This window comes from Lagenorhynchus albirostris, chromosome 7 (assembly GCF_949774975.1).
Source record: "Lagenorhynchus albirostris chromosome 7, mLagAlb1.1, whole genome shotgun sequence".
Lineage (NCBI taxonomy): Eukaryota > Metazoa > Chordata > Mammalia > Artiodactyla > Delphinidae > Lagenorhynchus > Lagenorhynchus albirostris.
Window position 1 is genome coordinate 100,068,440 of NC_083101.1, and position 17,676 is coordinate 100,086,115.

The following is a 17,676-nucleotide window of genomic DNA, read 5'->3' on the forward strand; positions in this document are numbered from 1 at the left end:
ATTGTTTCCTAATTTCTCTTTCTAATCTTTCGTTGTTAGTGTATAGGAATGCAAGAGATTTCTGTGCATTAATTTTGTATCCTGCAACTTTACCAAATTCATAGATTAGTCTAGTTATTTTCTGGTGGCATCTTTAAGATTCTCTATATATAGTATCATGTCATCTGCAAACAGTGACAGTTTTACTTCTTCTTTTCCAATTTGTATTCCTTTATTACTTTTTCTTCTCTGATTTCCATGGCGAGGACTTCCAAAACTATGTTGAATAATAGTGGCTAGAATGGACATCCTTGTCTTGTTCCTGATCTTAGAGGAAATGCTTCCAGTTTTTCACCACTGAGAATGATGTTTGCTGTGGGTTTGTCACATATGGCCTTTATTATGTTGAAGTAGGTTCCCTCTATGCCCACTTTCTGGAGAGTTTTTATCATAAATGGGTGTTGAATTTTGTCAAAAGTTTTTTCTTCATCTATTGAGATGATCATATGGGTTTTTTTCTTCCATTTGTTAATATGGTGTATCACATTGATTGATTCGCATATATTGAAGAATCCTTGCATCCCTGGGATGAATCCCACTTGATCATGGTGTATGATCCTTTTAATGTGTTGTTGGATTGTGTTTGCTAGTATTTTGTTGAGGAGTTTTGCATCTATATTCATCAGTGATATAGGTCTGTAATTTATGTTTTTTGTAGCATCTTTGTCTGGTTTTGGTATCAGGGTGATGGTGGCCTCATAGAATGAGTTTGGGAGTGTTCCTTCCTCTACAATTTTTTGGAAGAGTTTGAGAAGCATGGGTGTTAGCTCTTCTCTAAATGTTTGATAGAATTCACCTGTGAAACCATCTGGGCCTGGACTTTTGTTTGTTGGAAGACTTTTAATCACAGTTTCAACTTCATTACTTGTGATTGGTCTGTTCCTATTTCTTCCTGATTCAGTCTTGGAAGGTTATACCTTTCTAAGAATTTGTCCATTTCTTCCAAGTTGTCTATTTTATTGACATAGAGTTGCTCTTAGGATGCTTTGTATATCTGTGATGTCTGTTGTAACTTCTTCTTTTTCATTTCTAATTTTATTGATTTGAGTCCTCTCCCTCTTTTTCTTGATGAGTCTGGCTAAAGGTTTATCAATTTTGTTTATCTTCTCAAAGAACCTGCTTTTAATTTTATTGATCTTTGCTATTGTTTTCTTTGTTTCTATTTCATTTACTTCTGCTCTGATCTTTATGATTTCTTTCCTTCTGCTAACTTTAAAGGTTTTTTGTTCTTCTTTCGCCAGTTGCTTTAGGTGTAAGGTTAGATTGTTTATTGGAGATTTTTCTTATTTCTTGAGGTAGGCTTTTATTGCTATAAACTTCCCTGTTAGAACTGCTTTTGCTGCATCCCATAGGTTTTGGATCAACGTGCTTTTGCTGTAATTTATCTCTAGGTATTTTTTTATTTCCTCTTTGATGTCTTCTGTGATCTCTTGGTTATTTACTAATGTATTGTTTAGCCTCCATGTGTTTGTGTTTTTTACGTTTTTTCCCCCTGTAATTGATTTCTAATCTCATAGTGTTGTGGTCGGAAAAGATGCTTGATACGATTTGAATTTTCTTAAATTTATCGAGGCTTGATTTGTGACCCAAGATGTGATCTATCCTGGAGAATGTACCGTGTGCACTTGAGAAGAAAACGTAATCTGAGTTTTTGGATGGAATGTCCTATAAATATTAATTAAATCTATCTGGTCTTTTCTGTCATTTAAAGCTTATGTTTCCTTATTAATTTTCTGTCTGGATGATCTGTCATCCAGACAGGTATTTTTTCTTCTGAAAGAAAAATATCAAAGAATTTGTGCACCTGTCTTAAAACCACCACATGTAAATACTATTAATAATCTTATTTTTTCCACTTAACATATTTTGAACATTTTTTCATTTCATTAATTATTTTGCTACAGTATTACTTTTAATAACTCCCTAACATACTGCATGAGTGTTAACACCAGTAATTTAACCAGAATCCCATTGGGAACATTTTAATTATTTTGAAGTTTTTGACATTTGAATAATACTACAAGAAACATTTTGGTGTGCATATGTTTCTATAATCCATGATTATTTAACTAGGCTAATAGGTAGATTAAAATGGTCGTTCATTTGGAAATGGTTTCAGCGACTCAGAGAATGGAGCAAAAGCCACTTAATAAGACATTGTTTGGACACTCTCCAGGGGGAGGCATGGGGAGGGGTGGAAATCCTGGGAAGTGGTTTGGATCAGCAAGATTCCAGAGCTCCTACAGGATTATAAGAGTAAGTGGAGGAGAGAGACAGCTGTCAAAATGAAAGACCTTTTGCAGTGATTCAGCAGGGAGAACATGAGGTGCGCCCACAAGGACAGAGAAGAGGAAACCTGAAGACCAGCAGACAAGTGATGAAAGATGGTAAAACCTGGGTATGAGGAATCCAAAAATGGCAAAGATGACTCAGGACACAGGAAAGGGGTGGGTGAAAAGTCACTTAACGCTTTTGTGGAAATCTGTTTTTAAAAATGAGTTTTCTATTTGTCCAATCTCAAGATAGTGTGGGTTCAGAAGTTTATCTGTATTTCATGAAATTCCAGAGTGAATGTTTAACATCCAGGCCATGAGGCTGTGTGCACGCTGGTTATCTTCTTTACTACTTGGGATGAATTTCTGGCCTTTCATACTATTGTTTTGCCTTTATAAAATGGACATGATGACATTTTTCAGATTTGCTTAAAGTTTAAGCTTTCTGAGCAAAGATTGTGGGCTACTTGGTTTAAAGGCTCTTTGAGTGGTAAACATGCCTGAGAAGGTAGAGATTGGCTACCTCCCTGGAGGGATTTAGAGGCTGTTCCCTCCCTGTCAGGGGCATGTGCTCACATTCTAGGCTTCTCTCCTCCAAGAGACTGTTTCTATTGCAGGGTAAAATATATGATCTTTTTTACTGAGGAGGAGAGCAGGCGCAGGTGTGTCAACCATCTATATAAGCTCTGAGTTTCATGATATGGGATTCCTCTCCAGTGGCATAAACCCCACTGCATGCTCAGGTACGTCTGTCTCTACCCCCTCACTCCATGGGGACCTGGGGCTTGGGTAACCGGGGCTAAGTTTGCTTGGCAACTAAATAGTCTGATCCTTGATCCAGAAATTGCACGACGTGATGGTGTGTGTATAGTCTGCTAGCATGTATGTTTGTATACATACATATACACACGTATACATGGATACAAATACATACATGCTACCCAGGTCTACACAGACACACAAGGACTCCCGTATATAACTGTGGCAAGGTAACTTGTTAACTCACTAGTAGGATCTCAGACCTGTCAGGGTTTCAAACAAAATATTGAGAAATGGAACAGCAGAAGTAGTGGGACGTCTCTTTCAAGATCAGAGTAGAAGGACGGTGACTTCAGTCACCCTGACACTCCCCCCAGTCTCTCCCTGCTCTCTCGCTCTGATGAAAGAAGCTGCTATGTGGTGTGCAGCCCTATGGAGAGGCTCACAGCACAAAGACCCAGGGTAGCCTCCTGCCAACTGCCCCCCAAGAACTGAATCCTGCCACCACCTTGTGTGTGAGCTTGGAAGCTTGTCCTTCCCCACTCAGGTCTTGCAGTGACCGCAGCCCCAGTCTTGTGAGACCCAGAATAGAGAACCCAACTATGCTGGGCCTGGATTCCTGATCCATAGAAATGGTGATGTAATAAAGGCTGTGGTTTTTAAAACACTAAGTTTTAGAGTAATTTCTAGTAATACGGGCTTTTACGTATCCTGCAAAACTGCTCAGGTTCATCCCAAGTGGACTGTGAAATAAAGCCTATTGACCATGGAATATCGCCCCTAACACCTTCACCTTCTCACCCCGCAGGCTCCAGTAAAACTTTGACAGACACAGAAACAGATGGAGGCCCAATCAGACTGCCCAGTTCAAGGACAATTCAGATGATTCGATACAAGGGCCTCATACAGGCAAAATTTCTTTTCAAGAATTTATTTTAAAGTAATTATAAATTCACCTCTTACTCCTGATTTGTGATCTAAAATATTTTTCTTCCCAATCCTGATGTAATATGTAGTAACTCACAGGCAGGGGCAGTGGCAGGAGGGGGGCCCAAGGGAGTGTGCAGCTCTGCACCCAGCACCCTCACTCTGGGGAAGGGGACAGGGGTGGGACCATGGGGCCTCCCAGGAACTCTGGTGGGTGGGAGAGCCAGACCCTAAGGTCCAGGGGAAGGGAACTGGGGCTCCATGAGGTTGCAGGGCTGAGCCACTGGGCCCACTGATGAGGATGCAGAAAGGCCAGCGGGGAGAGAAAGGGAAGATGGCCCAGGAGTTGCAGGAGGCCCCCAGGTGAGGGGTCACAGAATGACCCCAGCAAGCAGGGCCCCACCCCACTTCCCAGCAGCTCTGTCAGAGCCAGTCTGCACCTCTAGGGAGCCCAACAGGCCCAGGTGTGGCCCAGAGACATCACCAGCGGAGGCTGTGGGGAAGCCGCGCCAGGCTGGGGTCCTCCCCCAGGGGAAGGGCAGGGAGGAGGAGCTGGATTGCAGTCTCCCAGGAACCTGGCGCCCAGAAATCCAGAGTCAAAGCAGGAGACACCCATGCAGGGCGAGCTTGAGCCCGAGGCATAAAAGGGAGAAGGATGGAGCGGGTCACACAGCAAGAACACACACCCCTGTACCTGTGTCACTCAGCACTGTTCTACAGGAGGACAGGAGGATGGAGGAGAAAAGCACACATAAAATTATATAAAATTGCATATTTAATTTGGTCACGAATTCATAAAAAGCATATTTATATAAAATTATAAAATTTTAAATATAACATTGCATAATTTGGTCACAAATTCATAAACACATGAGTATTTTATACCTAATGATATTTCTTGTATTGCTTGATATTTCTAACAAAATCTTCAAGAAGGGGTCCTCTCATTGAGAAGAGACTTGAACAGACATCCAATTTTCAAGTAAAACTTCAAAAGTATCATATTTGCACTGGCATGAAGCAATACAGGATGCAAGTTCACGTTTCTTAAAGATTCTCATTGGTAAAACACACAATAAACATGCGAACAAGTGAATATAGCTGACAGACACTGGCAAGGCTAATACTTTAGATTGGCACTCAAGGAAGTCTTCTGAGAAAGGGACAAGTGACTCAACACCTGATTGACAAGAATCCATTTATATTTCCCACTGAAGATGAAGGCAAAGTGTCCTGCACAGAAGGAACAGCAAAGGCAGGAAACACCTGACTTCCAGAAAAGGGAGGGACATCAGGGCCAGGGGCATATAGCACCAAGACCACAGGGTCGGCCCTTCTAGAAACTCAAGTGGACTCCACATGCTATATCCTGATGTGCCTAGATTCAGGCAGTTCCAGGTTTGGCCACATTAGCCACATCAACCTTAGGGAAGACAACACACAAAGCTTTGAGATGGAATAGACCAAAAACCCCTGAGAATTGCTTCCACCATTAAATTATCCTGCAGCAGTTGGAACACTATGGAGAAGGGTTTAATGGCAGAAAGATATTTTTAAAAAGCAATAAAAGGACCAAACCTTAATATAGCAGCCATTTTAGGTCAATTCTCACAGTATTTAAGAGCTGGTACTTTTGTGTGAGTCTCTTCTGCAGAAGACCATGAGATCCTTTATATAGCCAATTCAGGTGAACAGGAGGAGGCCCAGGCACCACAGCCCAGTTCATGGACCCCAGATGCAGGGCTGCACGTGGATGCCACTTCTCCTCACTCTCTGCTCAGCTGTAAACTCCTACCTATAAAAAATGTAACTATTCGCACAGCTATAAAATTGACATGTTTAAAGTGGGCCCTGGAGAAGTCACCAGGCATCCAAAAGTGACCAAACTTTCTTTGAGGAAGAAGATGCTATCAGTGCTCTCCCCACAGTGGGCTTTTTCTCCTTTCCTTTTTTTTTGCTTTTTTTGTTGTTGTTGTTTTGTGTTTGTTCTTTTGTGCTTTTTGTTGTTGTTGTTTTGTTTTTTTTGCCTCGCAGCTTTTGGTATCTTAATTCCCCGGCCAGGGATTGAACCTGGGACCTCAGCAGTGAAAACGCAGAGTCCTAACCACTGAACTGCCAGGGAATTTCCTCCTTTTGTATTTCTAATTGTTTTTGATTCCCAGCTCTCATCCAGGTAACCCACATAAACAACCTAGAAAGTATATTTGCAAAATTTTTTTTACACTTATATAAATATATATATATAAACATAAAAGTACGAAGATTCACAATATGTTTGCACTTTAATGATGTGTATTATGTTACACATCATTAAATGCATACATATCAACATGAATGACAAATACAAATAACAAATACAAATGAAAAGTGCAAGTCTATTAGGATAAAAAAGTGTCTTCAACTGAAAGGCTGAGGTCCTCAAACACTCAGGACACAGCAGAGCCTGCTTCACCATCTTCATAGACATACTTTCCCGAGTCCAGCAGGTGGTCCTGAATTGTCTCCTTTGCCAATCTTTGCCCCAGCTTTTCCAAGGCGTCCAGCAGGGTGTTGACTGAGGCCTCCCGTCCCTTGTTGCTGACCCAAGTATCCAGCATTTCATACAAGGCATCCCGAGGGACCCGGACCCCTTCTCTGACCAGAAGGATCTCATTTTGCGTGAGGCCCAACTGCCTCATGAGCAAATCCCAGGAGTCACACGGCACGATGGTTGCAAAGTAATCAAAGAACAGCTTCAGGCCTAAGTTCAGGGAAAGTCACAGAGACAGAGTTGGGACAGGCTTCAGAAAGGGCAGAGGACCCTCAGTCAGGCCTAGACCCCAGGGTGCGAGCTGAGGAGTGACCCCTGCTGGTGAACCTGCTGCTCTGCATCCCTGACATGCTTCCCATCAGCAGAGAATCAGGCCACACTGCATGGGCCTCACCTGTGCCCAAGGCACTGCAGGGAGTCCAGGTTTCCAGAGAGTCCTGCCCTAAGGGGGGATGAGGGCCCACCAGGGAGGGGAGATGGACGTCATGGAGGGAGAAGGCAGTCTGTGGTAGGAGACAGAGGGCGGGACACAGTGGTGCAACTGACCTCAGAGGAGGACACCTGCCATTCTCACGAGAGTGAGGTCCCCTGGCTGCCACCTCTGCAGTGGGGACAGAGCAAGGGCCTGGAGGGAGGAAGGTCTCTGGCCTCACACCCAGCTCGGCCTCGCTGACTGACACTGTGGCAGAGCTAGATGGGGACAGACTCGGAGCAAGAATTTAACCCATAAAATGGAGCAAGCACCACCCACCTCACGGGACTGTACTGGGGATTCAATGAGACGTGTGTGAAATGCAGTGCACACCACCGTCCATAGGTACATAAGGTGGGCCCCGATACAAATTTATATTTTCTAACGGCTACACTGAAAAACGTAAAAAGTAACAAGTAATAACTAATTTTCATAAAAGAGGGTACTAACTCAATATATTCTAAAAATTTTCATTTCAGCATGTAATCAGTATACAACAAACTGTTAATGAGACATATTACAGTCCTTTTTCCTACCAGTTCTTTGCAATACAGTATCGAGTTACACTACAGCTCATCAGATTTGGCCACAGGTCAGATGCTCCACAGGCTCCTGCGGCCCCTGGGTGCCCTGCTGGACGGCACAGCCCCTTAGATGCCTCAGGGTGGGCCAACCTGGCCCTGAGCAACAGGGGAGGAGGGAGGATGGGGGGCAGGGAAGGACAGGGAGGTGTTATGGGACACTGTTAGGGGACAGAGGGGTGCAGGGTGGGGAGAAGAAGAGGGGGCAGAGACGGAATTAAGAGTCCCAAAGGTCCAGTGACAAGCCATCCCTGCTCTGAGTTGCCCTAATAGCTATGGGGATGGCAGTTAGGACACTGTCCCTCCTCCCTCCACTCCTGCTCCAGTGCCCGGGGAAAGCACTCACTTTTAGTGGGGTCTGCACCGTTTGCTGGAACCAGCAGCCTTCTTCTCGTGGGAGATGCTTCATCTTCTGTTGGTTCCTGTAAAACACAGTGGAGAACAGCCTTGGTCTTAATCAGGGGTCCTGGGTTCCAGAACTGAGCCTAGCAAACATTGTTCTGAAATTCTGGCATATGCAGCCATAAGTGAAACAAAAACACAATGTAGGATATTTGAAGAGAGAAGACAGAATAGTCATTATTTGATATATGATTGTATTCTTACAAAACTCTAATGGTTTAGCAACAATACTTAAATGTGAATGTATGGATGGATGAATGTTAAAAATTGTAGCAGATAATAAATTATATAAAGAATTACAAGAGTCAGACAAACTTATAAGGTTACAGAACACTTGTAGTACAAAGACACAGCCTCAACAAGAAATGAGAAATTTACCAAAGAAAAACACACATCTATTTGAGGTATTATAAAACCCTTGACTTGAAAATGCTACCTCTCTTCATAAGAAAAATACAGAATATCTAAAAGACCTCAGTTCTTCCTAGATTAATTTATAAATTAAGGTAATACTCAAAAAATTAGCAGCTAAATCGAGTATAAGGAATGAGATGGTAACTCAGAACAATTCAGGGAGCTCCTCATATCTTATTTATCACAAAATAAATTCCATTTAACTTTTTTTTTTAATTTTATTTATTTTTGGCTGTGTTGGGTCTTCATTGCTGCATGTGGGCTTTCTCCAGTTGCTTCTCTTGCTGCAGAGCACAGGCTCTAGGTGTGCAGGCTTCAGTAGTTGTGGCACATGGGCTCAGTAGTTGTGGCTCATGGGCTCTAGAGCGCAGGCTCAGTAGTGGCGCACAGGCTTAGTTGCTCCATGGCATGTGGGATCTTCCCGGACCAGGGCTCGAACCCGTGTCCCCTGCATTGGCAGGCAGATTCTTAACCACTACGCCACCAGGGAAGTCCCTCCATTTAGCTTATAAGCTCTATGCTACCAATCACATCATTTTAAAAAAGCCTACCTGGGCTTCCCTGGTAGGCCCACGCACCACGATGAAGAGTGGCCCCCGTTTGCCACAACTAGAGAAAGCCCTTGCACAAAAACGAAGACCCAACACAGCCAAAAAAATAAATTAAATAAAATAAATTAAAAGCCTACCTAAGAAATTAGAGAATTTTATCTTGTTTGATGAAGGACTTTTTTTTTTTTTTTTTTTTTTGGCTGTACACGGGCCTCTCACTGTTGTGGCCTCTCCCGTTGCGGAGCACAGGCTCTGGACGCGCAGGCTCAGCGGCCATGGCTCACGGGCCCAGCCGCTCCGCGGCATGTGGGATCTTCCCAGACTGGGGCACGAACCTGTGTCCCCTGCATCAGCAGGCGGACTCTCAACCACTGCGCCACCAGGGAAGTCCCGATGAAGGACTTTAAAAGCTCTGAGCAATGAAAAATAAATGTATCGACAGATTTAATTAGTTAATATATAAAATTCTGCACATTAAAATACTAAACCAAATGAAAAACACACATGCATGTACTCATGGGTACAAGAGCATGTGTGCTCAGAAAGACTCTTAACAGACAAGACAACAATCATCTCAAAATAATCAAAACAAAAAAAATACAAGTTTAAGTCAGTTTTTTGCTTGTTACCAAAAAAGAAATATATTAATGTCATATCAAAACTATTGAAATGATATGACCCCAAACGTCTGTGTGTGTGTGTGTGTACAGTGAAGAATACTTCTATACGTTGACAAAGAGATTCTACTTCTACTAGGAAGCCACCCCACGAATATGTCTATTCATTGAGACAAATACTAATTTTCAAATAGATTCAACTTAATAATAATTTTGAAATAAATGTGAAATTCCTAACGTGATGAGGAATGGCTTAAAAGCATGTAACAATCACACAGAAAAATATCACGTAGCTTTAATTCCATCACTGAACAATCATGGGAGGGACCACTCTGGCTGTTCTAGACACCAGGAACGTGGTGAGAACAAGACAGATGATAAGTAGCATAAGAGCTGCCAGTCGACCATAGCAGGCGGTGGGCTCCCTTCCCCTCCATGACCATGATCTCCCTCCATCACCACTTCCCCATGGGACAGGAGACCTGACCAGCATCGGCCCTTCCCTGTTTCTACCGCAGTCCTGGGCAAGCAGAAGGGCCAGGGCACCACACTCACCAGCAGACGCTTTGCTTCCCCCTGGGACTGGGCCGTGGCATCTGTCAGCTTCACCTGCTCTTCTGCCTCCTGCTCAGGGACCAGCTCAATCAGCGAATCTCTGTTGATCAGCATATTGTTGTGGGCATTGTCCAGAGCCCCAGAACCTCTTAAGGGATGTGAGCGCCGGAAGAGGACCTTGGGAAGGCAAAGAGCTGACTCAGGAATCCATACCCACAGATCCATGTAGTGTCTGCGGGGGACATTGTGGGTTTTGCCTCCCCACCTACTCCCATGCTGTGTCCCCCCAGGTGGGCACAGACTCAACACATCCAGGGCTCTGCTGATGGCACCTGGACCCTAGTGCTGTGCTAAGGGGGGTTTCAGCACCCCTTCCTGACACCCTCCATGCCCCAGGGTGCATCCAGGGTTATGGGGTGAGGGCGTCTCACAAGCAGGAAGAGGGACAGGGCTAGCACTGCCAACCAGCCTTAGAGCTGCTCTCAACAGGCCAGTTGCTCTCCTACTGTCAGCCCAGAGCCCTCAGGCCACTTGAGAGAGCCAGGGACAACAGCATAGGACAAATTGGGGACCGTGTCCACCCAGGGCCAAGCAGTTACTGAGGGCCTGATGCCACCAGGTCCTGGAGAAACCAACTCACTTTGTCCATGCACTTAGGGTCCACACCACGACCTAGAAGAGAAGAGGCAGCCACCTGAGCCGTGGGGAGCGCCCTCTTGCAGCACCACCCTCCCCAGGGACAGTGCCAGGGACAGGGTGTGGGCTGGGGGCTCAGACACTGAACAAGGAGCCCCGGGCCTGGTGACAGGGAGCGGGCCATTCCAAATCTGGAGAACCCTCGGGGAGGGAGAAGAGAAGGGGGAAAATGAAACCCATGTAAAATCTCTGTGGGGTTCTGCTGAACGACCCTCTCCCCTGACTCTTGTCACCCAGTCAAGGTGCTGACCACCTCTCTGCCCTGGCTGGGGGTCCTAAAGACATTAAGAACTGACCCTGCTCCCTGCCCGCCATACTTGGCCAGGGGGAAGAGGGGACCGTCAGCTGAGATGGGGGACTCATGCGATCCCGGCTTCGTAGGAGCAGGTGAGGTGGGAGGTGGAGGGGGATCCCGGGGAACAAGATCAGAGCCAAGCCAGGAGGACTGGGGAGATGGAGGAGGGGGCCAGCACCTCCCCCTTCCCTCCCAGAACCTCACCTTGAATGCAGAACCGCCAGAAAACATATGCGATCACCAGCAGCAGGAGACAGACAGCTATAATTACAGCTACAACTGTGATCACCAGCTGTGAAGTGTCTGAGGAGGCAGAGGGAGTGGTGGGCAGTCTTGGGCGCATGGTCACTGTCTCACCAGGAACCGGGGCCTCCCCACTGGCCTGGGTACCTGATTTTTGGTCCACACATGTGAGGTCGCTGAAAGGGCTACAGGGCGTGGCCACGACCATCCCATCAGGGCACCTGGGTACAGACACAGGGAGGACATGGAGGGGACCCGTCAGGGAAAGCTGGCCAGATGAGGAGAAAGAGGGAGAAAACTCCCACCTGGGGTACCCTGACAAGACAGTGGAGGAGGGACGGGCTCCTACTGTCTGCAGGGCTGGGTCCCCTCACTGCCCCTTGCTGGGTGGGAGAAGGATCTGGGCTTGTGCACTCCAGCCCCCAGGGCTCCTGCTGAGTGTTCGGAGCTGCCCCTTCAGGAGCTGGGCCTTCTCTGCAAGGCCTGCACTGGCCTCCCTGGGCTGCAGGGGAAGCCTATGTGAGGGGGCATCTCATCCAAGTCAAGGGTCAGAAGGGTTTGGGCACAAGCCAAGCCTCATCCTCCAGTCAAGCTTTAATACAAGGATCCTCTTGTCCTCCACCTGTTGACTCTTCCTACCAATCGCAGCCAGCACTGGAGCGTCAGAGGAGAGCAAATTACTATTGGCCCCTACGTCCCCAAATAGGAAAGATTCAGATCTTATTGGGGAACAAGGGCTGGATGTGAGGCCAGCTGAGTTGGCTCGGGTTTTATGGGAACCTTGGAGGAGCACACATATGGCCTCATTATGACTTCTGTCTGTGGTAGACACTTGTCTTTCTAGGCTCCTTCTGAGGAGGTGTGGGAAGGGGGCCCTGGGGAAGGACACACAGAGGAATGGGGAGGGGGCTGCTGCATGCTCAGGAGACCCCACAGGCACAAGGGAGCCCTGAGGAGGTAGGAGGGGCTGCATGGAAACCGGAGAAAGGGGTACAAGGAAACTGGGGGTCTCTGTGGGTTGGGAGCCCCCTAGGCTCCCATGTCTCACCGGGTTCTGCACTTGTAGCAGAATTCAGGTGCATCTTCTCTACGGAAAGTGCCAGGTTTGCACTGACACTCAGTGTCCTTGGTTGAGGTGCACGGACTTTTCTCTTCTTCCCCTGGAGACCAAAGGTAAGGTTTTGGGGGTGTGTTTCCCTCACGTGTCTCTCAGCCATTCTTCACCACCCAGATCCCCACCCACTCAGTTCTACTCAGTTCAGGAAGTAATTTGGGGGCCATTTTCTGCAGCAACACACACAGACCATCCAAAGGACAGCCACTGTTCACGTGTCACCAATGGAGGCATATGAAAGGGACCATGCGTCATTACAGATCACATCAGGATTGGGAAGAAAAAGGTTTTAGGTCACAAATCAGGAGCAAGTGCTGGGGTGGGGGTGGGGCAGGGTGTAATACGAGACACTCTGGATGGAGAGGACAGCTTTGGTGACTTCCCAACACCTGGCCCAGCTGGTCATGAGAGAGGCTGAGATCCCGGAGCAGAAGTCACAGGGCTCACAGGGGACCGGCCCAGAGCCAGACTCGCCACACAGCTCAAACCCAGCCCTGTCCCACTCACCCAGGCCTCCCGTGCTGTCACTAACCAGCCCCTCCGTCACGGGACACATTACTCCCCCCCTTCCAACTGATGCTCTGGAAGACTTCCCTACCAGGTGGCATACGTTATACAAATAATTTCTGTTTTCATTTATTTTACTGACCTAAGACAGGGTAGGACGAAGACCTAGCTGGGCTGGAAATCAGGTTGCTGACTTCCCGTTCCATTCAAATCCCATCTCATCACCCAACTGTAGGCATGGGGACAGGTTCTGTACCTGATTTGCAAGTCTTACAGAGTAAGCAAGAAGGCAGGGTGTTTGAATAATTGGTGTAATCCACCTTATCCGTGCACGGCGCACAATCTCCACTGGCTTCCTCCATGTGGAACCCTGGGAAGGAAGGGAAAAGCTGGTGAGTAAATCCCCACAGGATTCCCAGAGGCTGGCAGTGTGGACAGGGCTGCCTCTTTCGGCCATCCGTGGAATCCACACAGAGAACTCTCCCTGACCTGGCTTTAATCTTTTGATTCTGCATCTACCACGTACCTTAGACCAGTACTGCCAACAGGAATATATTACAAGCCACACATAAAAGCACATTCACAGTTGGCACATTAAAGAGTAAAAAGAAAGAGGCAATATCCAACACAGTATCATTTCAACATGTATCGATATAAAACAGTGAGATTTTTACTTACTTTAATACCTCACTAAAAAAATAAAACTCATGCTCCCTTCACAGTGTTCAGGGTCTATGGCCTCCTCCCACCTGTCCGGGTGACCTCTCCACCCTCCACTCACCCCAGCTGCCCCCTAGCTTTGCTCAAACAAGCCCAGCCCTGCCCCCTGGGGTGACAGTTCCCGGGGCCCCCTCAGGAGCACTCTACCTGGCTCTCTGCACCAAAGTCACCATCCCCAGGAGGCCTCACCAACCCCGACTCTGTCCCACCCATCACTCAATTATCCTCACGGTTTCTATCTCATCTCTCTGACTGTCATATCTGTCCATCTGTCTGGGTACCATCCTAGGAGGAGTGTTCCAGGAGGGCGGGGGCCTCGTGCCCTCCACTAGCACAGCGCCTGGCACACGGAAGACTTCCAGTAAATGCCTGTGGAATAAGAGCCGGGAACTGCAGGAATCAGAGGACCAGAAGGACATGAAGATAAGGGTGCGGTAAGGGTTGGAGATCAGTCTTAGAATGTACCTGGTAGACACGACTTCTCTGAGCGGCTGTGTTTCCCTCCCTGCGGGGAAGCTAATTGCTGGTGAAATTCTTCCTGCCTTATGGGCATGGCTGAAGCAGCTGCAATCTGTGGAGACAAAGCAGGGACAGGCATGAGTGGCTTTCAGACTCTCATCCCTCCCAGGATGTATCCCACAGTCCCTTGACCACAGCCTGCAAAATGAAACAGAACTGGGGCCTTTCTTCCAGCTATAAACTCTCATCCTTTTCATGTTTGTCCCCTGGCCTTTTGTGCTACGAAGTAACTTACACATAAATTTTTTTCCTGGTATTCCTTTCTCTTATAATAAAATAAAATATGTTTATTCCAGAAACCATGGGCAAGGAAAAATTTTTTATAAGAACACAGAAACCACAGGGATCCCCCCAGTTAGAGAAAACATCCATTATTTTGTGTCTTTACTTCTTCTATTTGACCATACGTGTAATACTCTCAGGCTCGCTCTCTTTCTTTCTCACATGCGCGTCCGTGCGCGCACACACACATTTTCACAAATGAGTCATACTATGCACACACTTTTTCAAAATCAGGATACAGGATCACAGTTGAGTAATGAACTTTTGGCTTTAACCGGACAAGCTGTCCTGGAAAGGAAGCTGCTAGCGTTCCACATAATGAGTCACATAGAGGAAGAAGAAATAGCAATACAGAGTTTTGAGATGAGTCTCCACGCTAACAATGACACAATGGGGCCAGTCGAAAAAATCTGAATGGAGTCTGAGGATTTGATGAGGATTAACGTGTTGATGTTAGTGTTCTGATGTTGAAGGCTGTGTTGTAGTTTTGGGGGAGAATGTCCTCATTTGTAGGAAATATACATTCTTCAGTCATGGGATCTATCATATCAGCAGCTATTTTTCACATGGTACAGGAAAAAGGTGGGGGGGGGTTGTATAGTCTTTGCAACTTTGCTTTAACCTGGGAGTGACAAAATAGAAAGTGAAATTAAGGGAAAAAAAAGAAAGAAAAACACAGTTAAGATGGAAACAGCTTACGTTGAGCCCAGTTCAACTGCCTGGATCTAAAAAACATAAAATGCAGCTCTCTTCCACAGAAAAGTCTGTCAAGTATTTGGGGACAGCTAAGCCCACATACGTCCTCTAAGTCGTCCCTTCCCCAGGCTGGGCCTCCCCTGACTCCCCACAAGTTGGTGGAATCTCCTTTCCCTGCCTTCACAGTCCTATTCCCTCCTCTCTTTCCTGGTTCTCCTCTCACAGGCGCTCTCCCTCAATGTTTTATTATGAACATTTTCATGCATCCAACAAAGTTTAAAGATCTGTACGGTAAACTCTCATATACTCACCACCTAGATTCTGTAACTAACATTTTGCTATATTTGCTTTATCACATATTTCTTTCTTTTTTAAATTAATTTATTTAATTTTTATTTATTTTTGGCCGCGTTGGGTCTTCGTTGCTGCACGCGGGCTTTCTCTAGTTGTGGCTCGCGGGCTCTAGAACGCAGGCTCAGTAGTTGTGGCGCACGGGCTTAGCTGCTCCACGGCATGTGGGATCTTCCCGGACCAGGGCTTGAACCCGTGTCCCCTACACTGGCAGGCGGATTCTTAACCACTGCGCCACCAGGGAAGCCCCAAATTTCTTTCTTTATCTATCCCTCTGTCCATTCTCCTATGTGTCTTATTTTTATGATGAAATTCACGTCTGCAACTCAATACTTGAGCATTGTCAGTAACTTGAGCTCCATATTTCTTTACAGTTTTTTTCAGTGTTAAGATTTACAAAGAAAGAAATGCACAATTCTTAAGGGTACCATTCAAACAGTTTTTAAAAACACATACACTTGGGAAACCCAAACCCTCTATCTAGATCCTGGAAATTAGCATTACTACAGAACATTCCTTCACACCCCTTTCTAGGTTATCCTAATCTCCTATGTGACTCCAAGAGGAAGCGGCCTTCATCAGATGGAGGAAGGTCTCTTCTGCCCTGATATAATGAGAGGTTTTAGCATGACAGGGAGGTTAAGAGTTGTCAAATGCTTTTTCTGCATCTGTTAAGCTGTTCATATAGTTTTTCTCCTTCATGGTGTTAGCATAGTGAAAAACAGACTCATTTTCAGATGTTATTCCTGTGACTAAACCCACTTGGTCATGGCATGTTTTCTTCTTTAAATATTCCTGAATTTAGTTTACTATTTGTTTTGTTAAGGAATTCTGCCTCTGTTTTTAGGAAGGATATTGAAACATATTAATATTTTTCTTCTTTTCAAATGTTTTTGTCAGGTTTCACTGCTAGGGTTATGCTGGGCTTAGAATCTACTGAAGAACTCTTACGCTGTCTGAAAGAATTTGTGTAAGATTTTTGTCAGTTCTTTTACTGTTTGTATTTTTGCCCCCTCCCCTGCTGCCTAATCTGGGGTCTCCTGGCCACCCACCCCCAGTCTCAGAAATCTCACGGATCTTTGAAAATCTCTACTGGTACTGAGGAATCAAAACCACAGCACTGTGGTGCCCCATATTTACTTCTTAGACTAGCAAAGAATTAAAGTTTAATGTGGCAAAGGGGTAGGGAAACAGGCACACTTGTGGACTCTCGGTGTGAGGTAAAATCGTCCAGCCTTCTTTTGGAGGCCAGTTTATCCTTATCTAAACAAAAGTGTAAAATTATCTAACCTGCTGACAGCAGTTCCACTTCTAAGGAGCTACCTAACGGACAATGCACATGGCTACACGGATACTTGACAGTGCGTACAGGCACCCAGAGCCATTCATCAAGCCGTGTTCAACATGAATCCTACCTATGATAAACTGATAATTTTAAAAACGAAGTCTATATTTTTTTGTGAATACAAAACGCTATTTCTTTTCTGATTTTTAGTACTAATTTGTACAATGAAAAGTACACATTTTCATGATTCCTGTAACCTTGTTAGGCCCTTAATTTTTTTTTTTTTTTTTCCTGTGAACATATAAGAAACTTCGAAAAGAGCCTCAAACCACCGGAGAAAGCAGTGGAAGGAGGCACATTTTTTTCCATAGTGAGTTTCTTTAGGATGCACACTGATAGTGATAAATCGCCCCCAGAGCCTCCAGCTCGCCTCCTAAAGAAGTGGTGAGAATCTGGTCCCAACTGTGGGTTGATTGATGGTTTCTACACAGCACCCATAAATTGCAACAAACAGCAAGCAACGTTAAGGGTTGCTCCCCTTTCAGGGAAAAGGAAATTCAAAGGAGCTTAAGGCAGTGGTGGGGGAAGGCAGGGGCCTACACGGTTAATCGATTTACAAAGGACACGTTTTAAAAGTTAAACGTAGTGCAAAATAAAAAGAGAGAGAGAAAAAGAGTGAGGAGGATCGGAGGAAGGAAAGGGGAAGAGAAAGAAAAGGCGATCTGTCTGTCACTCGCTGATGCTCTCCTGGGACCAATCTGGAGGCCAGACCCTCCAAGGACCCGGAGGCGGAGAGCGGGCTCTTCTCCTTCGGGGCCGCAGGTAGATGTTGCCAGCCCCGGATCCGC

The 17,676-nt window shown here is 45.8% G+C and overlaps 1 protein-coding gene across 1 annotated transcript in view; it reads right to left on the minus strand.

The window, feature by feature from the left end:
• Nucleotides 1–4,775: 4,775 nt before the first annotated feature.
• Nucleotides 4,776–17,676, minus strand: part of LOC132523865 (tumor necrosis factor receptor superfamily member 10A-like) — a 35,217-nt gene continuing 22,316 nt past the window's right edge. The window contains exons 2-9 of the mRNA XM_060155668.1: nt 14,161–14,266; nt 13,232–13,345; nt 12,403–12,514; nt 11,316–11,575; nt 10,761–10,792; nt 10,121–10,297; nt 7,928–8,003; nt 4,776–6,738 (exon numbers count right to left, since the gene is read on the minus strand). Of these exons, the coding sequence (XP_060011651.1) occupies nt 6,425–6,738; nt 7,928–8,003; nt 10,121–10,297; nt 10,761–10,792; nt 11,316–11,575; nt 12,403–12,514; nt 13,232–13,345; nt 14,161–14,266 (1,191 nt within the window). The 3' untranslated portion in view covers nt 4,776–6,424. The remainder of the gene's footprint in view (nt 6,739–7,927; nt 8,004–10,120; nt 10,298–10,760; nt 10,793–11,315; nt 11,576–12,402; nt 12,515–13,231; nt 13,346–14,160; nt 14,267–17,676) is intronic.